The 25,631-nt window shown below is 65.3% G+C and overlaps 2 protein-coding genes across 2 annotated transcripts; both read right to left on the bottom strand.

Moving 5' to 3' along the window:
* Positions 1–3,999: 3,999 nt before the first annotated feature.
* On the bottom strand, positions 4,000–13,038 carry LOC142823882 (cytochrome P450 2A13-like). Its single transcript, XM_075915589.2, has 9 exons — positions 11,895–13,038; positions 11,134–11,296; positions 9,129–9,278; positions 8,609–8,769; positions 8,058–8,234; positions 7,770–7,911; positions 7,347–7,534; positions 6,350–6,491; positions 4,000–5,110 (listed from the first exon to the last, which is right to left on the bottom strand). Exons 1-9 carry the CDS (start codon positions 12,072–12,074, stop codon positions 4,929–4,931), a joined length of 1,485 nt encoding a protein of 494 aa, XP_075771704.2. The 5' UTR covers positions 12,075–13,038; the 3' UTR covers positions 4,000–4,928.
* Positions 13,039–14,516: 1,478 nt separating this feature from the next.
* LOC102458597 (cytochrome P450 2G1-like) lies at positions 14,517–24,776 on the bottom strand. Its single transcript, XM_089769871.1, has 9 exons — positions 24,584–24,776; positions 23,843–24,005; positions 22,207–22,356; positions 20,296–20,456; positions 19,665–19,841; positions 18,460–18,601; positions 17,595–17,782; positions 16,482–16,623; positions 14,517–15,940 (listed from the first exon to the last, which is right to left on the bottom strand). Exons 1-9 carry the CDS (start codon positions 24,761–24,763, stop codon positions 15,759–15,761), a joined length of 1,485 nt encoding a protein of 494 aa, XP_089625997.1. The 5' UTR covers positions 24,764–24,776; the 3' UTR covers positions 14,517–15,758.
* Between the last annotated feature and the right edge of the window lie 855 nt (positions 24,777–25,631).

Raw genomic sequence — 25,631 nt, 5'->3', positions numbered from 1 at the left:
TTCCGGTAGGGATAAGGAGGTGTTAGTGCCATTATACAAGGCATTGGTGAGACCCCATTTGGAATACTGTGTGCAGTTCTGGTCTCCCATGTTTAAGAAGGATGAATTCAAACTGGACCAGTACAAAGAAGGGCCACTCGGATGATCCGAGGAATGGAAAACCTGTCTTATGAAAGGAGACTCAAGGAGCTTGGCTTGTTTACTTTAACCAAAAGAAGGCTGAGGGGGGACATGATTGCTCTCTTTAAATATATTAGAGGGATAAATACCAGGGAGGGAGAGGAATTATTTAAGCTCATTACCAATGTGGACACAAGAACAAATGGATATAAGCTGGCTAGTAGGAAGTTTAGACTTGAGATTAGACGAAGGTTTCTAACCATTAGAGGAGTGAGGTTCTGGAACGGCCTTCCCAAGGGAAGTAGTGGGGGCAAAAGATCTAGCTGGCTTCAAGATTAAACTAGATGGGTTTATGAAGGGGATGGTTTGATGAGATAACATGATCTTGGTAACTAACTGACCATTCATTATCAGTGGGAAATAGGTCAATGGAGGGATGATAGGAGTTACTATAGAGAAGTTTCTGGGTATCTGGCTGGTGAGTCTTGCCCACAGGCTCAGGGTTTAGCCGATCGCCATATTTGGGGTCGGGAAGGAATTTTCCCCCAGGGTAGATTGGCAGAGGCCCTGGAGGTTTTTTGCCTTCCTCTGTAGCATGGGGTACAGGTCACAGCTGGAGGATTCTCTGCATCTTGGGGTCTTCAAAGTATTTGAAGGCTTCAATATCTGAGATCTAGGTGAGAGGATTATTCCAGGAGTGGGTGGGTGAGATTCTGTGGCCTGCACTGTGCAGGGGGTCAGACGGGATGATCATAATGGTCCCTTCTGACCTTAAAGTCTATGGGTCTATGAGGTCCTGGGCCCGCCCCGCGCACCCTCTTGCAGCCGCATTGCACCAGGCGGGAGGCCAGATCCCCATACGTCTCCCGTGGCCCCTTCTGCACCCCCCGGAACTCCTCCCTGCACGTCTCGGGGGTCAGCCCGGACTTGTGCCGCAGGGCTGGTTGGAGCGGGGCCCCTCGGCTTCTCCGCTCCGCCATGGCCAGCTCGTGCTACCGCTGCCTCTCTCGGTCCTGGCGCTCCTTCTCGTTCTCCTGTGCCTCCAATTCCTTTAGCCGCAGCTCGATCAGCTGGCGCAGCTCTGCCGGGAGGGACCCCGCCCTGGATGAGCCGCTGCTGGCGGAGCGTGGCCCGGTGGGCACCGCGTCTCTCTGGTGCACGTCAGCCCTCCCTCCGGTCTGAGGGCCTGGGTCGCTCCCAGGGGGGTCTGGCTGCTCCCCGCTGGGACAGGATCCCAGCCCCTAGACGGGTCATTCTCTTCCAGCCGGGCAGTCCTGGTCCTTGCTTGCTTTCTCCATGGGCAGGCCCCTGTCTCTGCACAGCCCCACCAGGTCTGCCTTCAGGAGCCGGGCGTAGGCCATCGCCCCGCCGGTCCCCGGGGTGCCGACTCGCCGGCCGAGTGCTGCGGCGCCCCACGACTCCCCGGAACCACTTCGCTCTAAGCCCCGTCCGTCTCCTGCGCCCCGTCACTCGCTGCTGGAAGCGCCACCCACGGGGAGCAGTGCATCCCGCCCCGACACCCCTGTGACGGCGTTTCGGGGACCCCCCGGCCCTGCACCCCCTCCGCAGCCCGAGGGGGCTCCGCCCGCCCGTGGAACAGGGGGGTTTAGTGCTTCTCGGAGATCCAGCCCGGCCCGGGTTCGAGGTGCACGTCGGAGTGAGGGGCAGGCAGCCTCAGCCCCCCAGGGCAGGGCACCCAGGCCCCCGAACCCCCCGCACTCGGCTTAGTCTCTTCTCTCCATGTTTTCCCAGCCAACCTGCCCCCTCTCTTGGCCCCCGGCCACTCCCCCCCCAGACAGCCCCCCTCCCTTCCTTTGTTCACACCCCTTCTCCTGGCCAGGTGAGAACTTGCTAGGCCATGACCAACATGCCTGTCTGTAGAGACACCCCCCCCCGGGCAGTGCTACAGGCACCGGCCAGCAGGGGTCACCCACAACCCACGGCTGCCCAGCAGTATGGGCCCAGGGCCACAAGTGTGTACAGCCCCCCCACTATGTCACAGCCCCCCAGCACACCCCACTCCGTCACAGGGGGATCCTGAGGGGATGGGGTCAGGGTTCCCGGGGCAGGGGGGATCCTGAGGGGACGGGGGGTCGGAGTGCCCGGGGGAGGGAGGATCCTGAGGGGACGGGGGCTTGGGTGCCCGGGGAAGGGGGAACCTGAGGGGACAGGGGGTTGGGTGCCCGGGGGAGGGAGGATCCTGAGGGGACGGGGGGTTGGGTGCCCGGGGGAGGGGAGACGGGGGGTCGGGGTGCCTGAGGGAGGGGGGATCCTGAGGGGACGGGGGGTTGGGGTGCCCCGGGGGAGGGGGACCCTGGGAGGACGGGGGGTCGGGGTGCCCGGGGGAGTGGGATCCTGAGGGGACGGGGGGTCGGGGTGCCCGGGGGAGGGGGATCCTGAGGGGATGGGGGGTCGGGGTGCCCGGGGGAGGGGGACCCTGGGAGGACGGGGGGTCGGGGTGCCCCGGGGGAGGGGGACCCTGAGGGGACGGGGGGTCGGGGTGCCCGGGGGAGGGGGATCCTGAGGGGACGGGGAGTCGGGGTGCCCGGGGGAGGGGGACCCTGGGGGGACGGGGGGTTGGGGTGCCCGGGGGAGGGGGATCCTGAGGGGACGGGGGGTCGGGGTGCCCGGGGGAGGGGGACCCTGGGAGGACGGGGGTCGGGGTGCCCGGGGGAGGGGGATCCTGAGGGGACGGGGGGTCGGGGTGCCCGGGGGAGGGGGATCCTGGGGGGACGGGGGGTCGGGGTGCTCCGGGGGAGGGGTACCCTGAGGGGATGGGGGGTTGGGGTGCCCGGGGGAGGGGGACCCTGGGGGGACGGGGGAAGCGAGGCTGCGAATCTGCCATGGAGGAGCATCAATGGGGGGAGGCGGAGCCGGGCCCAGTCCCACAGGACAGGAGCCGCTGCCGTGGGTCGGCTGTGGGGCCAGTTTAACTCCCAGGGACGTTTCCAGCAGCCCCCTCTCTCTGCCCCGGCTTTGCGTGCGGACGTTCAGCCTGGGGGCGATTTCCTTTCCCCGCCTGGGGGCAGGGCAGACTGGGGCTTTGGGCTGTGCTGTTCTGTTCTGTGGCTTGGCACCGCTCCTCGCAGGCTGGGCGCCCGGCTCTCGGGTGGGCCTGGCTGCTCTGCCTGGGCCTGGGAGGGGATGGCTGGAGTGGGGGGGCCAGCGGGGGCCAGAAAGGGGGCGCCTGAGGCCCCGAGCAGGGCCTGATTGGGACGGGGCAAAGGCCGAGGGGGCGGCCGAGCGGTGATGCCGGCCTCCTCGGCAGGGCTGCGGGAAGGGAGCCACGCTGGGGCCGTGGCCGTGTGTGACCAGCCGCTGGCGTGGCCCGCCCCCGTGGCCACTTGTGAACCCCAGAATCCGGGTGCTGCCGCGTCTCTTCGCTCGCCCGCTGCAGCGTGCGCCGTCGGAGAAGCCCCCTTCCCCGTCCGGCCTGCCACGACATTGCTGAGGGCTGGGGGGAGAGGTTGGTACCAAGCAGAGTGCCCCAGGGTCTGTTCTGGGGCTGGTTTCGTTCAACATCTTCGTCAGTACCGTGGAGGAGGGATGGATCTCACCTTCAGCATCTTTGCAGACAAGCTGTGGGGAGAGGTGGATCCGCTGGAGGGCAGGGGTAGGGTCCAGAGTGACCTGGATAGATTGGAGGACTGGGCCAAAAGAAATCTGAGGACAAGTGCAGAGTCCTGCCCTTGGGAGGGAAGAACCCCAAACATTGGTACAGGCGGGGGACCGACGGGCCAAGCAGCCGTTCTGCAGAAAAGGCCCTGGGGGTTCCAGTGGGGGAGAAGCTGGAGATGAGTCGACAGGGGCCCTTGGAGCCAAGCAGGCGAATGGCGTATTAGGGGCCTTAGGAGGAGCGTTGCCGGCAGATCCAGAGATGTGATTAATCCTCTTTATTTGGCTCTGGCGAAGCCACGTCTGCAGTGCTGCGTCCAGTTCTGGGCCCCCCGCTATAGGAAGGACGTGGGCGCATTGGGGAGGGGCCAGCGGAGGGCAAGAAAAACGATTCGGGGGCTGGAGCGCGTGGCCGACGAGGGGAGGCCGAGGGATTGGGGCTTGTTCAGAAGAGGAGAGCGAGGGGGGATTTGAGAGCAGCCTGCAGCTCCCTGCGGGGGGGTCCAAAGAGGCTGGCGAGAGGCTGTTCTCAGTGGGGCAGATGGCAGAACAAGGAGCAATGGGTCAAGTTGCAGGGGGGGGTCTAGGCTGGAGATTAGGAGAAAGGATTTCCCCAGGCGGGTGGGGAAGCGCTGGGCTGGGTTCCCTGGGGAGGGGGTGGAGTCTCCATCCCTAGGGGTGTTTCAGTCCCGGCTTGGCACAGCCCTGGCTGGGCTGATGGAGTCGGGCTGGTCCTGCCTTGGGCGGGGGGCTGGACTCGGTGCCTCCTGGGGGCTCTGCCCGCCCTGAGCTGTGATTCGCCGGTTCTCTCTCTCATGCCTGTCCCCTGCCACCCAGGGGGCACGGCTGGTCCGGCCTAGGGGTGAAGGTGACATCGGGGTGCAGAGCCACTGGGGCAGCCACGGCGTACGCCAGGGATCCGGCGTGGAGAGACAGGCAAGTGCTGGCCCGGGAGGTTCTCCGGGAGCTCTCCAGAGGGAGGAGCTGGGGGCCGGAGCCAGACGACTGACGGCCGAGGGAGAAGCCGGCGGGCGCAGGGCATGGACAGCTGTGGGCCTGGCACACACCGGGCAGCCACTGATCTGTGGCAGGGGCAGGCTGAGGATCCCAGCAGGGAGCAGGCAGCAGCTGTTCCGGCTTCCCAGGCCACTGGGCCCCCACGGGCCCCAGGGCCGGCCGGAGCAGCCGGGGCGCTAGCGCGGCACGAGGCAGAGCTGGTAGCTGCGGGGCAGGGTGGCGAACCCCACCAGCTTCGGGGAGATGTCGACGTCCTGGGGCGCCACGGGCGAGCGGAGGCGGAAGTGCTGCAGGATGCTGGTGAGGAAGAGGAAGAGCTCCATGCGGGCCAGCATCTCCCCGAAGCAGTACCTTTTCCCTAGGAGAGACCCGCGCCGGGCGTCAGGGGGAGCCGGGCAGGGGGAGCCGGGAGGGCTCTGAGCCCGTGGCCCCTCTGCCCCAGTCGGACGGACGGGGATCTGGATTCACACCGGCCGGGATCCAGCCCCAGGGCAGCGACGCGGATTCACACCGGCCGGGATCCGGCCCCAGGGCGGTGACGCGGATTCACACCGGCCGGGATCCGGCCCCAGGGCAGTGACGCGGATTCACACCGGCCGGGATCCAGCCCCAGGGCAGCGACGCGGATACACACCGGCCGGGATCCAGCCCCAGGGCAGTGACGCAGATTCACACCGGCCGGGATCCAGTCCCAGAGCAGTGACGCGGATTCACACCGTCCGGGATCCGGCCCCAGGGCAGTGACGCGGATTCACACCGGCCGGGATCCGGCCCCAGGGCAGTGACGCGGATTCACACCGGCCGGGATCCGGCCCCAGGGCAGTGACGCAGATTCACACCGGCCGGGATCCAGTCCCAGGGCAGTGACGCGGATTCACACCGGCCGGGATCCGGCCCCAGGGCGGTGACGCGGATTCACACCGGCCAGGATCCAGCCCCAGGGCAGTGACGCGGATTCACACCGGCCAGGATCCGGCCCCAGGGCAGTGACGCGGATTCACACCGGCCGGGATCCGGCCCCAGGGCAGTGACGCGGATTCACACCGGCCGGGATCCAGCCCCAGGGCAGCGACGCGGATTCACACCGGCCAGGATCCAGCCCCAGGGCGGTGACGCGGATTCACACCGGCCGGGATCCGGCCCCAGGGCAGTGACGCGGATTCACACCGGCCGGGATCCGGCCCCAGGGCAGTGACGCGGATTCACACCGGCCGGGATCCAGTCCCAGGGCAGTGACGCGGATACACACCGGCCAGGATCCGGTCCCAGGGCAGTGACGCGGATACACACCGGCCGGGATCCGGCCCCAGGGCAGTGACGCGGATTCACACCGGCCGGGATCCAGTCCCAGGGCAGTGACGCGGATTCACACCGGCCGGGATCCAGTCCCAGGGCAGTGACGCGGATTCACACCGGCCGGGATCCGGCCCCAGGGCAGCGACGCGGATTCACACCGGCCGGGATCCGGCCCCAGGGCAGCGACGCGGATTCACACCGGCCGGGATCTGGCACCGCAGCTGCGCATGGTGAGCCGTGGCCGGGCCGGGGGGGGTCTTGCTGCGGGGGGGGGGCACCGCGCTCGGGGGAGGGTCCGTACCGATGGAGAAGGGCACGAAGGCGTCGCTCTTCTTGAAGTGGCCGTTGCCGTCCAGGAAGTGGCCGGGGTCGAAGGTCTCGGGGGCGCTGAACTGCGAGGGGTCATACAGCACGGAGCCCAGCACCGGGTACACCTCGGTGCCCTGGCGGGAGAGACGGGAGAGCCGCGTGATCGCCCGCGGGCACGGCCCGGCACCGGCCCCGCCACCCCAGAGCCGCTGAGCCAGCGCTGTTCGGGGCTTTGACACTTGGAAAGCTCAGCCCCCCAGGCTGGAGTATCTTGGCTTTTCCCGGGGCGCTGGCCCAGCCAGAGGCAGCGGAAGGAGGGAGGAGCCGGCCGGTCCCCGTGCGAGGCAGGGATCTGCCCCGGGGAGGCGAGAGGCAGAAAACGGGGCGATTGGCCCATGTTTTACAAAAGGTACGAGGGGTGGCCTCCTGGCCCTGCCTTACGGGCCGGCTCTGGGCTGCCCGCCCCAGCGGCTGCCGTCGGATGGGACCGGATGTCACTTCTGTTTGTGACGTCTCCCCTCGTATGGCCACTACCTGGAAAGAAATTGCTTCCCCGGTGAGGCTGGCTGCTTTTTTCTCTTCCCCCTCCCTTCGGGGGTCGGCTTCCCTACAACGCTCCTTGTGCCTCAGCTAAAGATCCCTGCAGCGCCCCACACCCGGGGGGGCTGGCGCCCCACGGGGACCCCTCGCAGACAGGCCGTGGCGTGGAAGTGGGGCTGGGGCGGGGCTGAGCTTGGGGGCGTAGGTGGCTGGCACCTGAGGTCACAGCTGAAGCACAGAGGGGCGTGCTGTGGTGGGGGGGGGGTGTTCAGCTGATTCTAGGGGGCGGGGGAGAATCCAGCCCTGGGGTTGGCTGGAACTGGCCGGAGGAAGCCGAGTGCCACAAGCAGCACACGGACACGTCAGAAGAACAACCCGATGAGCAGACCCCAAAGTCAGAGCCACGTCGGGTAACATGCCCAGGGGCGCAGCGATGGGGCCGGCGCTACCTTGGGAATGATGTACCCCCGGAAGGGGGTGTCCCGGGTCACCCGGCGGGCCAGCCCCATGGGGATGACGTCGCAGAACCTCTGGAACTCGTGGATGACGGCGTCGGTGTAGGGCATGTGGCTCCGGTCCTCCATGCTGGGGGCGCGGTTGCGCCCGATCACCCGGTCGATTTCCTCGTGGATCTTTTCTGCGGAGACGGCGGCACAGCTCCAGGGGGGCCCGGCGGGAATCCGGCTCTGCCCCAGGGGGGAGCTGCCCCCCACCCGACTCCGGCTTGGCCCCCGGGCAGCTAAGGCTGAATCCAGCCCTGGAATCGCAATGGGAGAGGGCCAGCCCGCCCGCCCCCGCCCCCCGGCTTCCTCCGCCTCCCACGGGCGCCCCCCACCGGGTCCTTTGGGCGGCCTGTGCGCCGGGGCGGCTACCTTCGATCTCGGGGTGCTTGAGCAGGATGAGGAGGCCGTAGCGCAGCGTGGTGCTGACCGTCTCCGTGCCGGCGAAGAAGACGTTGAGCGTGGTCAGGGCGATGTTCTTGAGGGAGAACTCCGAGGCCGGGTTTCCCTGCTCCTGGGAACGCATGAGAGACGCTGGCGAGGTCTCGGGGGCTACGGCCCTGACTCAACCGCCCTGCGCCGCTCGGGCTCCCCGTTGGCTGCCCCCTCCCCCCCCGGCCTTGCTGCAGCCCCCTGCCCGTCCCCCCATCTCCCCGGCACCTGCTGCATTTTGGCCAGGAAGCTGTCGACGAAATCCCGCGGGGCGCTGGGGTCCAGGCTCTCCAGGTTCGCCTTCACCTTCCTCTCCATGAACTTCTCCAGCCCGACCAGCTGCTTGAAGGCCTCGCGCTGGGGGCCAGGCAGGTAGCGCATGATGCCCGAGAACATCTCGTAGAGCTGGGGGCAGGGAGAGCCGCTGAGCGGGGGCGGGGTTCAGAGCTGATCTGTCTGTCTCCACCCCCACCCCTCTCTGCAGCCGACCAACCCCCGACACCCTGCGCCTTCCTGCCACTGCTTTCTCTCCTGCCCATTGCTACTTCCCCCGTTAACCTGTGTGGCACGCGCCCCGGCTCCCTGCCCAGCTCTGCCACTCCCGGCCTGCAGCGCCGCACCGGCAGGTTGCAACGCTGGTGCCCCAGCACGGTCCCGGGCCGTTCTGCTCCGGTTTCTCCCGAGCACTCAGCTTACGAGGAACACTGCAGCTACCGGCCCCCTTCCCCCGGCTTGTCCTCCATCCTGGGCCACTCCCCCCGGCAGGGACCCCGGCGTACCTGCCCCCAGGCGGTGCAGGTGAAGCGGAAGCTCTCGGTCATCATGTAGAGCAGGGAGAGGAACTCCTTGTCCTCGTAGTCGAACCGGTCCCCGAACACCACCGAGCTGATGACGTTGGACACGGAGCGGCTCAGGAAGTAGGTGGGGTCGAAGGGCAGACCTGGGAGGGGGAGGAGATGCCCGCTGCTGGGTGGGGCACATGCTAGCAGGGGGCTGCCCCCCAGATGGATCCCAGCCCCCCAAGTCGCTGCTCACCCAGAGCTGCATAGCAGCGGGCCCTGCTGACCCCTCTGAGCCTGGCTCTGCGGCCGCCTGCCCCCATCCCTGCAGCCCCCCCCCTCCTCCAGACCCCCAGGAGGCAGGGCAGGGCTAGCTTCGGCAGAACCCATGCCTCGACACCTAGGCTTGACACATACCCCTGCCCCCGCTCTGTGACTCAGTTTCCCCATCCGCACAATGGGTGCTGTGAGGCTGGCTCCGGGGCGGGGATGGGGACACCGTTCCACGCCCACAACCCACCTTTCGTGCCCCGCAGGGCCTCCAGCAGGAAGTGCGCCTCCTCCAGGATCCGCTCCTCGATGCCGCGTTTCCCCACCCCGAAGTTCCTCAGCGTGGTGATGGAGAAGCGGCGCAGCTGCTTGGCGCGCTCCCCGTTGGCAAAGATCACGCCTGGGGGGGGTGGGGAGAAGCCAGGCGGGGGGGGTAGAAACAGCAGAACCATCAGCCCCCCGGGGCCGCTACCAAGAGCCTTTTCCCCAGGCGGGTTTTGCCCAAACGGGGCTGGGGGTTTATTGATTCCTTGGGCAGGGGGAGCAGCGAGAAGGGAGACACTGTGATTCCCAACCCCCCCCCCAAACCACCTGGCGGGAGCAGTGGGCCAGCATTGTTAAAAGGGAATGTTGGGGGGGTGTTAACCACAGGGCAGAGCTCCCCTGGCCGGCCCGGCCGGCTGCAAGGCCCATCCCGAAAAGCGGACCCTTCGGAAGCGTGAAAGGGCCAGTTACGTGGGCGCCCTCCTTCCATCAGCCGAGTCCGCGGCCCCCCGCGCGGCGAGGAAGGAAGAGCGCGACGCAGGAGGGCATGGGTCTGTGTGCCGGTTGGACTCGGAGGGGCGGGGCTCACGCGGTATAAACCGCACAGCGCCGCTGCGCCGCCTGCGTTCGCTCTAACGGCCACCTTGGCATGGCTCTCCAGCTTCCCCGGCTGTCCTCCAGGGCTCCCTCCCCTGGTTTCCATCCACGTGCGGCATAATTTTACGGGCGCTGAGGCGCGTGCGAATGTGCACCACCGGTAGAAACGAAACCTACTCCTGGGAGCTCTGCTAGCCCGCTGGGGGGCACTGGAATCGCCCCGTTCCACAGTCTGGTTTCTCTTGCGATCCCCCCCCCCCCAAGCGTCACCTCTTGCAAAACGACTCCGACATCGAAACACAAAGCGTCACAGCCACCGTGGCCGCCAGGGATTTCCCTCCCCCCCCCCATGGGGGTGTATACCCCCCTGAATTTCCCCAACCCCCCCAGCTTTGTGAAGTGTGGCGCCATAAAGCCCGCCTTCACCCTCACAGTCTCACCCCTCATCGGCCCTGACACCCCCCTTGTAAATTCAAACAGCCCCACTAATTTCAATTCCTGGGGGGCTACTGGTGACCACAACCCACCACCCCCTTGTTTTCTCACTGTCACCATCTAATGCATCGCACACCCTTCATCAAGCCGGACAAACCCGTCCCTGGCCTCCTCTCAGGCTGCAGGAGAGAAGAGCGAGGGGGGATTTGAGAGCAGCCTGCAGCTCCCTGCAGGGGGGTCCAAAGTGGCTGGCGAGAGGCTGTTCTCAGGGGGGCAGAACAAGGAGCGATGGGCTCACGTTACAGTGGGGGGGTCCAGGTTGGATCTTAGGAGAAAGGATTTCCCCAGGCGGGCGGGGAAGCGCTGGGCTGGGTTCCCGAGGGAGGGGGTGGAATCTCCATCCCTGGGGGTGTTTAAGTCCCGGCTTGGCCAAGCCCTGGCTGGGCTGATGGAGTCGGACTGGTCCTGCCTCCGGCCGGGGGCTGGACTCGGTGCCTCCTGAGGTCTCGTCCTGCTCTAGGATTCTAAGCTGGCAGCTCAGTTTGTGCTGACTCCGCTGGAGCTTTTTAGTAACCGGCTGTAAAACTAGGCGCCCGCCCAGCTGGCCCCCGGGAGAAGCCCTGAGAGCCCCCCGGGGGGACGTGTGCCCCGGCCGAGAGCCACGGGATGTTGCTGTTTCTTTGGGCAGCTGGGGAGGCACGTGGGCGCAGCTGCGTTGAGATCACCCTCCGGGATTTATGACAGGGCTGGCTCCAAAGGGCGCCCCATGTGGGGTGTGGCTGGTTTATGGCCGCGGCCTGGTGGCGCGGAGACGATCTCGTTCATTCCCGAGATCCCAGGGCAGCCCTCGAGGGGGGGACCCCGTGCGAAGGGCCGGGGCTCGCGGGCAATGGAGGGGGAAGGCCCCGCGCCCCAGGCTGTGGGAGGACAACCCGGCAGCCCCCCCGGCGGCGACTGACCGTAGTCCTGGAAGAGCCAGCTGAAGGTGGCCTGTTCCCCGCGCCCGCTGAAGTCCTCGGCCTGGTCCAGCAGGGCCTCCTTCACGGCCCGGTAGCCGCACAGCACCACCACCCGCCGGGCGCCCAGGTGCAGGGTGTAGACGGGCCCGTAGCGCTCGCTGATCTGCCGCCGGGACGGGGAGCCCGTGAGACGCGCCTCTCCTGACGCCCCCACGCTGACCGGCCCGGCCCCCGAGCACCGGGCAGCTGCTGTCCCTCCCGCCCCACCCCACCGGCATCCCCGCACCCTTCCCCCAGCGCAGCGCCCCCCCTCACGGACAGAGCCCCCCCCCCCCCTCTGCTCACCACCGGCCCTCACAGCATCCCCACGCCTATTCCTCCCTGCCCCACTGGTACACCCTGCCGCCCCACACCCTCCCCGCCACGCAATGGCCCCTCGCTCCCCTCCCCACACCGCCACCCCATGCCCTGCTCCTCCCCCCTCACCTCACTCCCCACCCCTGCCCCACAGAGCCCTCCTTGTTCCTCCCCACCCTACACACCCTGCTCCAGCACCACCCCACACACCTCCTGCCCCTCCCCCCCAGCACCCCCCCCCCCCCCTGCCCTGGCCCCCCCCACCCCTCCCTCCCCCCACACAGCCCCCCACCCACAGATCTCCGGCTTGATTCAAGGTATTCATAGGGCCAGCACCGGGCGGGACCCCCCGTGTGGGGTTGGGCCCCCAGGAGCACGGGGCTGTCCCAGGACAAGCCACCTACCTCCATCAGCGAGTTGCGCATGTCACGGAGATCCACCTGCAGCAGGTTCCCCAGCAGGGGCAGCGGGAAGGGGCCCGGGGGCATCTTCCCGGCCCCCCGCCTCTGCCTCCAGCCGGAGAGGAGCAGGAGGCAGGAGAGGCTGAGGACCAACGCCAGGGTGAGGGCCCCCAGGAGCTCCATGGCCGTCCGTCCGTCCGGCACCGTCCCGTGCCCGTCTGCGAGGGACGCAGCGCTGCCGGTGGCCCGCGCCTTTACACAACGCTTACGCAATCGTGCTGGGCTCCCCCGGCACGAGCCAGGAGTCCGAATTCCACAGCTGCTGCGCCTCCTCTCCCGGCAGGGTGGGCTCCGGCAGGCCCGGGGAAGGGGAAGGACTTGGCAGGAACACAGACCTGCACGGGACCTCGGGACCCCTCCCGTCCTCGGGCGGCTGCTTCTCCGGCTCCGACTCCAGCCGACGCCGCTTGCTTGCCCCCCTCTCCAGTGGGCACAGGAGGAGGTACCCGGAGGGCCCCCCAGCCCTGCTGAACCCCAGGCACCTCCTGCGAGGAGCGACCCCGCGATGCCCAAAAGAGTCGATCCCGCGGCAGCAGAAAACCCCCCCTCCTTGGCGTGACGCCGACCGGCCCCCGGTGTCTCCAGCAAATCCCTCGGCCCCCCCGGTCCCCGCAGGGTTGGGGCGCAGGGTGCGCCGCGCCCACGGGGGAGCCCTTCCCGACAGCAGGCGCCTGGCCCCGGATCTTTCACCCCCCTCGAACGCCCGGGGAGCTGGTGATCCTCGGCCCTCCAGCGCGGAGGGGTTCTGCTGCTCCCCCCCCGCCTCGCTCCGTCGCTTTCCACCCCCTTCCTTGCCTTCCGGTGGACGCGACGCCAGTGATCCTGGCTTATTTCCCCCGGCCGCTGGGAGCCCAGGGCCGGGAGGGTGCGGCGCCGTGCTCCCCGAGACTGGCACTGCCGCACGGGGCTTTGCCAGCCACGGGGGGGCAGAGGCTGCCTCGGGGGGGCTTTTCCGTCCCCTTCGGCGCGGCTGCATCTGGTTCTGCTTCCAGCGCGGCAGCAGGGTCTGCTCCAAGCCCGCCGGCTTCCCGCGCCGGCAGAGGCCCCGCCGAACAGACAGCTGGGCCTTGCCTCAGAAAAGCTTCCTCTGCGTACAGCCCCACCCCAAGCAGCCAAAGACCCAGCTCACGGTTAAAAACGGCCTCTTGCACTCCAGAGGCTGGCTGGCCTTTCGGCCTTTCTTCGGGTGTGTCTACACTAGCCCCCGAGTTCCACTCCCTGCCTGCCTCCCTTCCTTCCTTCCAATCCGGGAACCCTACAACGGCCAAGGACCTCGCGAGCTCCAGGACCCTCCCGTCTAGCTCCTCCCTGGCAGGCGTCTGTCCAGCCTGCTGGGGCGTAGTGGGGGGGCTGCCTGCTCTGTAACCCAGTGTCCCCCCACCCCCTGCGCTGGGATGGGAGATTCTCTCGGACTCTCCCAAATGTGGATTAACCCAGACACCCCGGCTCAGCCTCCCAGGGAGAGACAAAGGGGGGAATGTGGAGACCAGCACCTGGCTGGGGGGCAGGGCCTGGGGGGGGGAGGCAGCGGCTGAGTGGGAAGCATGGAGAGCAGAGGCTAAGCTGGGGGCGCTGGGCCCTACCCCAAGGGGGCTGAGGCATCCTGGCCCTGGCCCCTGTAGCCACATCCCGTCTGTGCTGGGCTGGATCCTGGAGGCGCAATAAACCCCTCTGGCTGTGTCTAGACTGTGTCCCTTTTCCGGAAAAGGGATGCAAATTAGACACAGCGCAATTGCAAATGAAGTGGGGATTTAAATCCCCCCCCGCTTCATTTGCATAAATGTGGCTGCCGCTTTTTTCCGGCTCGGAGCTTTGCCGGCAAAAAGCGCCAGTCTAGACGGGGATCTTTCGGAGAATAAAGCCTTTTCCCAAAGATCCCTTATTCCTTATTTTATATTCCTTATTTCCGGCAAAGCTCCGAGCCGGAAAAAAGCAGCAGCCATGTTTATGCAAATGAAGCGGGGGGATTTAAATCCCCGCTTCATTTGCAATTGCGCTGTGTCTAATGTGCATCCCTTTTCCGGAAAAGGGACACAGCCTAGACACAGCCTCTCTGTTCCACGGCTGGCGGAGTCTGTTCCTGCTGCTACGGGGGGCAGGACCGGGGCACCCCGACGCGCCGTGACACCTGCTCTTCAATATCTCCAGGGATGGAGATTCCACTATCCCCCAGGCAATTTGTTTCAGTGTTTCACCACCCGGACAGGCAGGAAGTTTTTCCTCGTGTCCAACCTCAACCTCCCTGGCTGCAATTTCAGCCCATCGCTGCTTGTCCTGTGCTCAGCGGCCAAGGAGAACAATTTCCCCCCCTCCTCCCTGTGCCACCCTTTTAGGTCCTTGAAAACCGCTCGCATGTCCCCCCTCAGTCTTCTCCTTCCAAACTAAACAAGCCCAGTTCCTTCAGTCTGCCCTCCTAGCTCACGTTCTCTCAACCGTTTGTCATTTTTGTTGCTCTTCTCTGGACCCTCTCCAATTTCCTCTCATCTTTCCCGAAACGTGGGGCCCAGAACTGGACACAACCCTCCAACTGAGGCCTGACCAGCGTGGAGCAAGCCGGAGAACGACTCCTCGTGTCCTGCTCACCGCACTCCTGTTCATGCAGCCCAGAACCAGGTTGGCTTTTTTGGCAGCCGTGTGACGGCAATGCACCTTATGACCAAGGCCTGTGTTTCGTTCGGAGCCGGGGAGCCTCCCCCCCCGGCCCCACCCTTGTCCCGTAAGATGCCGTGAGCCCTCTCAAGACGAAATGGAAAGAAACAATTGTTGGTCTCCATGGCAGAGTTGGAAACAAGAACGCGAGTCTCCCGTCTATTCACACAGGGTCTCGTTTATTTCAATGAACAGCAAAGCCAAGCTCCACAAAAGTCCCAGGTGAAGCCTCATCGAACCGGCGTGGGAGTCTGCCTGGGTGGCCGTGGTGGGAGTCAGAAGAGATCGAAGAGAGTCCAAGAGGCAGCTGGACTCTTTTTACACACCTGGGCGGGTCGAAAGCGCACGGCAAACGATCGCGTTGGGCATTTTTGGGCCAACTTTTCTTTAAAAGAAAAACTTTTTTTGTATCCCTTTGTCATTTTTGCCCTCTGGCTACACACTCTCTTCCCCCCCCCCCCCCCCCTCCCCCAGCGCCCCGGTATTTGTCTTTTCTTTTTTTTAGGAGGAGGAAAGAAGAAAAACCGATCAAAGACTGACCGAAAAAAGGCAAGAACAAAAAAGTCAGTGGAAAATGGCCAACCGACATTCTTTTCATTGGGGACGCTGGGGGAAGAAAACTGGGCCGGTTTCCAATCCCATGATACTCAGACAGCTCCAAAATGTCCAGCAAAACCGGGCCCCTGTATTTTGACGGGTTCCAATCTACACTGGAGAAATTCCTCCCCGAAAGGCCAATATTCATCGAGTGTCTCGCCTCTGTGACTATGCCCGTCACATGGTGGAGACGCCTGGATTTCCCCCGTAGCGGCTCTTGCGTTTAGGCCGTGGAGAAGGAGATGTACATGGGTGTGGGGCCCCGGCTCTGCAACTGGCTGTCTCCGTCTACGCACTAGCTCGACCTCAAGATATGGGCTGGCTGCAGGAATTCCTGGGGGAGGCCGTCTGGCTCCCGTGTCTGTTTTCCGGGGACGCCTGGAGCCTGCCCTCTGAAGGCCCCTGCTCCCAGGGAGCTGCCGAGATACGGCGGAATCTGAGCTGCCCTTTACCGAAGGCAAACTAAGAAAGGCGTGTGAGACCCCTAGCTCCTAAAAGGCTCCGTAATTGGTGGCTACCCCCCCCCCTCGCCCGCAGCCTCCCGACCAGCAGCTCACGGTGTCAGCGGGGGACCAGGCACAGCTGGTACGTGGGGGGGACGTTCCCGAAGCCGCTCATTCTCGGGCTGACCTCAATGTCCTTCGGGGCCACGAGGGGCTGGAGGGCGAAGCGCTGCAGGATGGTGGTGAAGTAGAGGAAGAGCTCCATGCGGGCCAGGCCCTCGCCCAGGCACACCCGCCTGCCTGGAAACACACACACACCGGGGACTTGGCATGCGCCGGCCTCACACGGGGCAAGTCAGGATCGTTGCAGGGGAAACTGAGGCATGGAGAGGGGAAAGGGTGCACAGCGGGGGCAGGGCGCCCCATGTATCCTGACTCCCAGGCCTCCCTTGTCTAACCATTAGCCCCCACTCCCCTCCCAGAGCTGGGGAGAGAACCCAGCTCCCCCGCTCTAACCACTAGCCCCCACTCCCCTCCCAGAGCTGGGGAGAGAAGCCAGGAGTCCTGGCTGCCAACCTAACCTGTAGCTCTCACCCCTCGAAGAACCAGGCCTCCCTAGGTCTCCTGAGTGCAATTCCAGGCCTTAGTGCCTGGCCCGAGTCGCTGTGCCAGGGACCCGCGTTACTAGCCGAAGTGTTGCTTTGCTAGGGCTGGCCGACGGGAGAGGCCCACGGATCCCGTCTGCTACGGAAGCCCCCGGGATGCTCCCCAGCCCAGCTCCCGGACGCCAAGCGCCAGAGAGCAGGGAGTGAGCGCTGGGGTCAGGAGGCTGGTCCTGTACCGGAGGAGAAGGGCACGAAGGCCTCGTTCTTCTTAAAACGGCCGTTCTCGTCCAGGAAATGCCCAGGGTTGAACTCCTCGGGGCTGCTGAAGTACTTCGCGTCCCGTAGGACAGAGCCCAGTAACGGGAAGACGTTGGTGCCCTGGGGGAACAGAGAAGAGAGGGCAGGAATTGAATCCTTCGGGATCTCTTGGAAGCAACCACCTCCGGCCCACAGGAGATAGCTGTGGGGTACCCTTTCGAGGGATTCATGGCGGGGCATATAATTTCATCTGTGTAAACAGGAAATAAAGACAGTCTAGGGTTTCCCTGACTCTTTAATCACTGCGTTGGTGTGTGCGGTGGGATACATCCCCGCACCTCCTTTGGCAAGACGGGAGGGTCCCTTACAGTCTTGACCCGCAACTGACAGTGGGGGCTGTCTGCCCCTTCCTCCGTAGGGCTGTTTATTCTCATTGTGGGCTGCGAGGTTCTTCCTGTTGTGTTGTTCTTCCATGAACAGTCGGGATGAGGTTTGTGTGCCCAGAAAAGGGAGAGGCAGGGGTTTGCAGCCACTGGTGCTGTGACGTCGTGGGGGGGCCGTCTGCTCTGTAACCCGGGGTTCCCCTGTGCTGTGAGGTGTGCCTCCCACTGACTCACCCACGTGCGGATTGGCTCAGACACCTCGTCCCAGCTTGAGCAGATAACAAGGCTCTTCCCAGGGGGAGAGACAAAGGGGGGCGGAGACGAACACCTGCCTGGGGGGCAGGATCTGGGAGCTGGGCAGGTTCCTGGGAGAAAACTTGAAGGGAACAGACTAAGCTGGGTGCTGAGGGGGCGATGGACCCCCTACCCCAAGGGGGCTGAGGCATCCTGGCCCCGACTCCTGTAGCCACATCCCGTCTGTGCTGGGCTGTATCCCTGAGAAGCACTAACCCCTCCCTGTTCTACTGGCGGGCGGAGTCTGTTCTTGCTGCTACGGGGGTGCAGGATCAGAGGGGACCCCGACGCGCCATCACAGGTGCATTTATGTTCCTGGCAAACACCCAGGGGGTTCAGATACAAGGGGCCGAGCCCCAAACTACCTTTCCCTTTGCAAAAACAACCCCCAAACGCCTGCCTGTTGGCCCGCACCTTGGGGAGCGTGTACCCCCGGAACTGGGTGTCCCGGATCACGGTGTGCGGCACCCCCAAGGGCACAATGTCCGTCAGCCTCTGGATCTCGTGGATCACGGCGTCGGTGTAGGGCATCTTCATCCGGTCCTCGCTGGCAGGGACGCGGTGGCGGCCGATGACGTGGTCGATTTCCCGGTGCACCTTTTCTGCGGAGACAGGGGCAGAGCTCCACAGGAACCACATGGACAGCACAGCCTCCAGGCCGGGTGGGAGAGGCAGGGACTGGCGGCAGTGACTGTGAGACGGGGCCAATCTGTGGCCCATCCGGCTGCTACAGGGCCGAGCAATTCACATGTTAGAGCTGAAATCCCAGCTGCCCCCGGGGGAATTCAGGGCGGCACAGAGCAGCGGTTGCCGATTTCGGTGGGGCTAGCGGGTGTGTGTCCTAGCCGGGGCGTACTTGGGCGGGCAGCTACTGGCACTGACTGTCGGAGCCCCCCGACCTGCAGGCTCATGGCCCATGCCAAAGGGGCGGGCTTTCGGCAAAGGGCTCCATCATCCCAACCTGGAATGCACGCAGAGAGGCTGATGGGAGCTAACAGAGCTGGTCCAATAGCAGAGGCAGGTTTTAAAGGAGAGGTCTGGGGTTCAGTTCTGCACAGAGAGAACCAACCCTGGGCCTCATATTCATGCATTAGTGTGTAGGAACATTGTTGCCCTCTGCTGGGCGGAAATGGACTGCCTAACTATGTATCATAGGCCCTATACTGCTGTAAAGGGAGATTCTCCTTATCAAGTGATGGGGCCTGGACTGCGGGATGCGGGTTCCATCCCGGCTGCTGTCACTCAAGGTGCAGCCAATCCTTCCTTTTCCTGCCTTTACCTTCGACTTCCGGGTACTTCATGAGGAAGAGGAAGCCGTATCTTAGGGTGGAGCTGACGGTCTCCGTGCCAGCGAAGAACAAGTTGAGCGTGGTGAGTACCAAGTTCGTGGTGTTGAATTCACTGCTGGGGTTTTTCTTTTCCTGGGGGAGACGGGCACAGAAAGAGGCAGCTGACAACCCCCCTGCAGGGGCCTAGCCGTTACAGGCGGCTGTGGCTGGGGCCAGAACCTTCATGCACAAAAGCCACGGCAGCCCCCCGACAAGGAGCCAGGGGCAGGCCTCTTATGTCGGACTCTGACCTTTCTTATTGCTAGTAGGGGTGTGAAGGCAGAACCACACCTGTCCTGGACCAGGACACCAGGTGCCAGGGCGGTATATTTGATGGCTATTAGATAAATTACGGTAGCACCACCCTAGCCCCGGACCAGGACACTAAGTGCCAGGTGTGGTTGTGACGGCGCGTTGGGGGTTCCCCGTCTCCTGCACCCCGAAATGGCACAAACAGACTGCACCAGCCAGTGGAATTGAGGGTGGTTTATTGCTCCTCCAGCACAGCGCAGCACAGATGTAATCTGGTTACAGGAACTGGGGGCTAAGAGGTCTCAGTGCCCCCCCTTGAGGTAGGGGAGTCCCAGCCCCCTCCCCAGCTCCTTCTTCTCTGCCTTCCAGCCAGCAACTGACTAACCCTCCTCCAGCCCTGCCCCCCAGCCAGGGCAGCATCCACCTTCCTTTGTTCCTCTCCATGGGGGGTGTCTGGCCACTGGTTCAACAAGTTTGGAATTACCCTTGCATAGTGAGGCTTTCCCTGCTGGGTCTTGCTCCAGACAGCAGGGGTCACCACAGCCCAGCAAGTACCCCCACTACGTCACAGTGGTACATTTTATGGCTACTAGATGGATTAAGGTAGCACCACTCTAGTCCCGGACCAGGACACTAAGTGTCAGGCGTGGTACATTTTATGGCTACTAGATGGATTACAGTAGCCCCACCCTAGTCCTGGACCAGGACGCCAGAGGTCAGGTGTCAGGTGTGGTACATGTTATGGCTACTAGATGGATTACGGTAGACCACCCTAGTCCTGGACCAGCTCGCCAGGGTGCCAGGCGCTGTACAAACGGCCCAAAGAACCAGCCTCTGCTCAGAGCGCTCCCGAGCCGGAAGGTTTCCAAGCATCTCCCGGTGCCAGCCCGGCCCAGGCCGGTACCTTCTCCATCTGCAGGAGGAAGCAGTCGATGAAATCCCGTGGGACGTCGGGGTCCAGCGACGCCTGGTTGAGCCGCACCCTCTGGGCGATGAAGGCCTTGAGGGCCTCGATGAGGTGGTAGAGGCGGTGGTGACGCCCGGGCAGGTACCGCATGACACAGGAGTACATGTCGTAGAGCTGCAGGAGGCAGACACCAGCCGAGTTCACCGATGGCCCCTGGCAACCTACCCCAAGAACATCCCCGGGGGACTCCACCAGCTGTTTTGGGGTCCCCGGCCCCTGACTGGAGACCACCAGCCTGGTTTCAATGATACCTCAGCATGGAGGATCCACCCCACCCATCGAGACGGTCTCCCAGTGGTTCATCCCTCGCGTCGTAATAACCTGGCGCCACCCCAAACGATCGCAAACCTGCCGCGGAACGGTCCCCACTCTGCTTCCGGGCTCGGAGGAGCAGGGCGGAGGGCACACCCCACCTTTCAGCCCAGAAGGACAAGGGCTCTGAGGACCCGAGCTAGGACAAGCTGCTGCTGAACATCTCAATTAGGGGTCCCGGCAGCTGGAGCACCCCAGAAATCGGGGCCCGGGGGGGAGGAATTCTTTGCCCAACCCCGCGGGTGGCCGGCGGTACCTGGGCCCAGGGAGTGCTCATCTCTGTGAAGCTTTCGTTGATCATGCGCAGCAAGGAGAGGAACGTCGGGTCCTCGTAGTCGAAGCGGCTCCCGAAGACGATGGAGCTGATGACGTTGGCAACTGTGCGGCTCAGGAAGAAGGTCGGGTCAAAGGGCAAACCTGGCACGGAGAAAAGCAGCCGCGACGGGTGATCCTTCTCCCGGGGTGGCCTTGCCTCCTCCTGTGGCCCTCTCCCTTCTTGGGGTGGGGGCATCCGGGTTTAGAAGGGCAGCTCCCCCCTTTTGGGGCAACCGTTTCGGGCTCTCTGCAGCCTCAGGCTGTGTCTACATGGGGCAGGGTTGGCGACACAGACGCCGTCTATGAGCAAAAGTCGCCAACCGTGAAAACAGAGCAAACTGTTTTTTCTCCCTCCCATCATCGACATTTCGTGGCCACATGGCTAGCTCCCCTGTCCACAGATACAGCAAAGCATTGTGGGTGAGCATCTTTTAATGCACTGCTGTCTCTCCAGCCCTCCCCTGGCGGCAGCAGCCTGCCCGCCACTGGGTTCCTAGCCGGGCAGAACAGGAGCATCCCAATGGTTTGCTCTTTGTTCCCCACACGGAGCAGCTCCCTCAGCTGTCAGTCACGTCCCGGAGCTTTGACAGGGGAGGGGCGCAGGCCTGCAGAGCAGCAGAGATCACAAGACACTGAGCAGAGCCAGCAGGACAGGCATGGTGGGACCCTGGTGGAAGCCAGTTCTCCCGACAAACAAACAGCAGAGTCCGCACTGGCTCTTGGTCGACAATAAAGGGAGGGGAACAGACAAAAGTCTCTCGAGGGGCTGGATGTTTTTTGTCCCCCAAACTGGGCGTTTTTCCCGACAAGAGTCACATGGCCGTGCGTGAGCTCTCACGGTTCTGTCTCCAAAAGGCAGCGTGTGGCAACCCAAGGAGCCGGTGCCTGGTGGAAATCACAGCATTGTTTAGAGCCGGGGCCCGTTTCCATGCTGAAAACGGTGAGATACGCACTGAAATGCTGATTCGATAAGACACCCAGGCCTAGGGTGTGGGACGCCCCTTTCATTCCAGCAAAGGCATGATGCCAGCGGATTAGCGAGTCGTCTTCGCCTCCTTGAAATTGAGTCACAGAGCAGGGGACGAAGAGGCGCAGACAAGACGGGGCAGAGCAGGGAGTGGAACCCATGTTTCCAGACCCCAGGTCAGACCACTAGGCAACACTGCCTCTTGGCTACCTACTGATTTGCTGGCCTCCGTGAAACGCAGCTAATTTGTGCTCCGGGCCCACTGGAGAAGGCGAGTCTGGCTGTTCTCCTACAGCATCGGGAGAGCTTACTGAATGTAGCCACGGGGGAGTCCTGAGGCGAGGCGCAGGCTGGGGGAAGCAGGCGGTTGGGTCCCAGCCCATCTCTTTCATAATCAGAAGGAATGTTTACGGCCTCTCGTCTCCCCCCGCATGGGCGTGTCCCGTATGCCTCAGTCTGCAGCTCGAAAGCGTGTCGCTCTCGAATTTGGGTCACGCGAAGGCGGTACCGCCCCCCCGCCCCGTCTCCCTCACCCCTTCCCTGTAAGATGAGGTGCTGCTATTTATGGGGGGGAAACTGAGGCACGGCGCCTCATCCAAGGTCACCTGGGACGGCTGCAGCAGAGTCAGGAACTGCACCTGCTTGCTGCTCAGGCACCCACCCTCACCCCTGGGCCACGCTTCCTCGGCCACTCCTGCAGCCAGATGAGTCTGTCTGTGCCTCAGTTTCCCTTCTGTGAAATGGGGAAAATCAGCCTGCTGATGGGAGGTGACATATGTGGGAGGTACTCGGTTACCACGGCAACATCAGCCTTATAAATAGGGCCTCCCTGGCCCTGGCCCTGGCACTGCTCGGGGGGGAGAAGGGGGATGCGAACTCACAGACCTCTGGTTTTCTGGAGCTCCTCCAGCAGGCACTGGGCCTCCTCCCGGATGCGCTCCTCCACGCCCCGCTTGCCCATGCCGAAGTCCCGCAGGGTGCTGAGGGAGAACCGGCGCAGCTGCCGCCACCGCTCCCCATTGGCCATGGCCACGCCTGGGAACGACGGCAGAGAGCGAGGGGAGTCAGCCCCGGGCGTGCCCGCTGCAGGGGAGACCCCCCCCCCCCGGGCACATCCTGGGGTTGGCACTGACTGCCAGGGGAGAGCGCCCCCTGCTGAGCGCCCACCCTGCTCCCTGCCCCACAGCGCCACCTGGGGCCAGCCCCGCCTGCCAGGGGAGAGCGCCCCCTGCTGAGCGCCCACTCTGCTCCCTGCCCCACAGCACCCCCTGGGGCCAGCCCCGCCTGCCAGGGGAGAGCGCCCCCTGCTGAGCGCCCACCCTGCCCCACAGCGCCCCCTGGGGCCAGCCCCGCCTGCCAGAGGAGAGCGCCCCCTGCTGAGTGCCTACCCTGCTCCCTGCCCCACAGCGCCCCCTGGGGCCAGCTCCGCCTGCCAGGGGAGAGCGCCCCCTGCTGAGCGCCCACCCTGCCCCACAGCGCCCCCTGGGGCCAGCCCCGCCTGCCAGGGGAGAGCGCCCCCTGCTGAGCGCCCACCCTGCCCCACAGCGCCCCCTGGGGCCAGCCCCGCCTGCCAGGGGAGAGCGCCCCCTGCTGAGCGCCTACCCTGCTCCCTGCCCCACAGCGCCCCTGGGGCCGGCCCCGCCTGCCAGGGGAGAGCGCCCCCTGCTGAGCGCCCACCCTGCTCCCTGCCCCACAGCGCCCCCTGGGGCCAGCCCCACCTGCCAGGGGAGAGCGCCCCCTGTTGAGCGCCCCCCCTGCCCCACAGCGCCCCCTGGGGCCAGCCCCGCCTGCCAGGGGAGAGCGCCCCCTGCTGAGCGCCACCCTGCTCCCTGCCCCACAGCGCCCCCTGGGGCCAGCCCCGCCTGCCAGGGGAGAGTGCCCCCTGTTGAGCGCCCCCCCTGCCCCACAGCGCCCCCTGGGGCCAGCCCCGCCTGTCAGGGGAGAGCGCCCCCTGCTGAGCGCCCACCCTGCTCCCTGCCCCACAGCGCCCCCTGGGGCCAGCCCCGCCTGCCAGGGGAGAGCGCCCCCTGCTGAGCGCCCACCCTGCTCCCTGCCCCACAGCGCCCCCTGGGGCCAGCCCCGCCTGCCAGGGGAGAGTGCCCCCTGTTGAGCGCCCCCCCTGCCCCACAGCGCCCCCTGGGGCCAGCCTCGCCTGTCAGGGGAGAGCGCCCCCTGCTGAGCGCCCACCCTGCTGCCTGCCCCACAGCGCCCCCTGGGAACAGCCTCGCCTGCCAGGGGAGAGCGCCCCCTGCTGAGTGCCCACCCTGCCCCACAGCGCCCCCTGGGGCCAGCCTCGCCTGCCAGGGGAGAGCGCCCTCTGCTGACCGCCCACCCTGCCCCACAGCGCCCCCTGCTGAGTCCCCCTGCACAGCTCCCTGCCCCACAGCACCCCCTAGTGTCACCCTGGGCCAGCCCTGCCTGCAGGGGAGAGCGCCCCCTGCTGATTCACCCGGGTAACCTCCCATGCGCCGTGAGCTGCGTGGAGCTCGGTGGGTCTCAGCCGCCGCCCCCCGGCACTCACCGAAGCCGTTGAAGTTGCGGTCGATGGAGGCCATCTCCCCTCTGCCGCTGAACGCCTCGGCGTGGTCCACCAGGGCCTCCTTCACCGCCTCGTGGCCGCACAGCACCACCACCCGCCGCGGGCCCAGGGAGACGGAGAACACCGGCCCGTACCGCTCCCGCAGCTGCAGCGCAGAGCCCAGCAAGGAGGCCGGGAGGGGGGTCACGTTGCCGGCTCCGTGCTCGTGCCGAGGGGCCGCCCCAGGGATGGGCAGGCGAGGGGACCAATCCTGAGCCAGTGTAGCCAGGGTGGGGAGGGGGGAGTGGTTCATGGAGCCAGCAGCCCAGCTCTCAATCCCATTTTATGGCTGGGGAAACTGAGGCACGGCACCTCCTCCAAGGTCATCTGGGAAGACTGCAGCAGAGCCAAGAACTGCACCTGGACTGCTCCCAGCTCAGGTACCCACCCTCACCCTTAGGCCACACTTCCCCTGCCACTCCGGAGAACAGATGAGTCGCTTCTGCTCCATCTGTGACTCAGTTTCCCCTTCTGCAACATGGGGAGAAGCCACCTGCACCTGCCTAAATCTGAGCCTGAGCGGCCCCTTGCCCCAGTCCACTCCCAGCCCGCGTGGGACCCCGCCACGCCCACACAGCACGGCCACGGAGCCGCAGGAGAGCCCAGGAGCCGGGGGAGGTGGGTGCTGGAGAGATTAACGATTATCCCGTGACCTTCACCCCGCGGCCCCGGGGCCCCACTCACCACCAGGAACGACTTGAAGATTTCGTCCGTCTTAAGCTGCAGCAAGTTGCCGACGAAGGGCAGGGGGGTCGGCCCGGGGGGCAGCGTCCCGCCCTGGTGCAGCCGCTTCCACGCTGAAAGCAGCACCAGGCAGGAGAGGCAGAGCGCCAGGAACACGGTGGCGGCTGCCCCCAGCTCCATGGCACCTGGCAGGGAACGGCCCCTCGTGGGCGCCCGCTCGGCGGTTATATGCCGGCGGGATGGTAAGGGGAGACGGGGCCGTCCGTGGCATCCGGAAACCCTGCCAGGTAAACAGGGTTCGGTTTCCGCGCCGGGTCGCTAATCGGCTTGGGAGCAGCTGGCCCGGGCGGCGGGAGGGGAGAGCCCCGTGACAGGCGCAAAATTTCCCGCATGTGCGTCTCACGCCCTGGACTGCAGGCCTCGGGGCCGAGGATTCACGGCTGGGTTTGTGCAGCGCCGAGCGCGGGGCCCGGTGGCCGGCCCACGGCCTGCGTGGGGGCAGGGCTGGTTCAGCGCCACACCGGGCATCCGCGTGACGGAGCCACTTGACTCCGGGGGCGACTCCGCCGGCCGCCAGCTGGAAGCCTCGAGCCGCCCGCTGTCCTGCTTCGGAAGGGACCGTCCCGCATTTCGGCGTCTTGAAAGAAATGGGCCGGTTGTCCCGGTTTTTGCCTCCCCGCCCGGCCACGCTGGGGAGCTGCTCCCGGCCGGATCCTGGCTCGCCAGAGGCCGGCTGAAGTTGGGGGTAACTGCACAAGGCTGCTTCTGGGGCAAAGCTGCCGTGTGTGGGGTCGGCTGCTCCCCCCCTTAGCCAGCTCCCCCCGCCGCCCTGTTCCCTGCCAGCCCTGGCTGCCCGCTGCCCCCTTGACATGCTTCCCCTCTTCCCATCCTCCCCTGCTGTGCCCCTCTGCCCCCCCCCCCCACATCTCCCCCTCCCAGCGCTGGGCGGAGAATCACCCCGGGTCGGATCATTTAGCTCACAACAGCCTGGCTGGCCGGCTTCTTCCTCCCCCACTGCCCTGGCTGGGCTGGCCCCCAGGGCAAGCTC

The sequence above is a fragment of the Pelodiscus sinensis genome, chromosome 18, assembly GCF_052426305.1.
Source record: "Pelodiscus sinensis isolate ZL-2025 chromosome 18, ASM5242630v1, whole genome shotgun sequence".
NCBI lineage: Eukaryota > Metazoa > Chordata > Testudines > Trionychidae > Pelodiscus > Pelodiscus sinensis.
This window is presented reverse-complemented; position numbering and strand designations above follow the sequence as displayed.

What these genes read in the sequence shown, in the direction of transcription:
- LOC102458597 (XM_089769871.1), bottom strand. Translation starts at nt 24,763, where the DNA reads ATGGAGCTGGGGGCAGCCGCCACCGTGTTCCTGGCGCTCTGCCTCTCC. An exon ending in TCTTCAAGTCGTTCCTGGTG is followed by an intron (nt 24,006 to 24,583) that starts GTGAGTGGGGCC and finishes TCTGCGCTGCAG; the next exon opens with CTGCGGGAGCGGTACGGGCC. An exon ending in TGAGCACTCCCTGGGCCCAG is followed by an intron (nt 19,842 to 20,295) that starts GTACCGCCGGCC and finishes TGCCTCCTGCAG; the next exon opens with CTCTACGACATGTACTCCTG.
- LOC142823882 (XM_075915589.2), bottom strand. Translation starts at nt 12,074, where the DNA reads ATGGAGCTCCTGGGGGCCCTCACCCTGGCGTTGGTCCTCAGCCTCTCC. An exon ending in GGCCCTGCGGGGCACGAAAG is followed by an intron (nt 8,770 to 9,128) that starts GTGGGTTGTGGG and finishes TCCCCCTCCCAG; the next exon opens with GTCTGCCCTTCGACCCCACC. An exon ending in CTTCGTGCCCTTCTCCATCG is followed by an intron (nt 5,111 to 6,349) that starts GTACGGACCCTC and finishes GGTCTCTCCTAG; the next exon opens with GGAAAAGGTACTGCTTCGGG.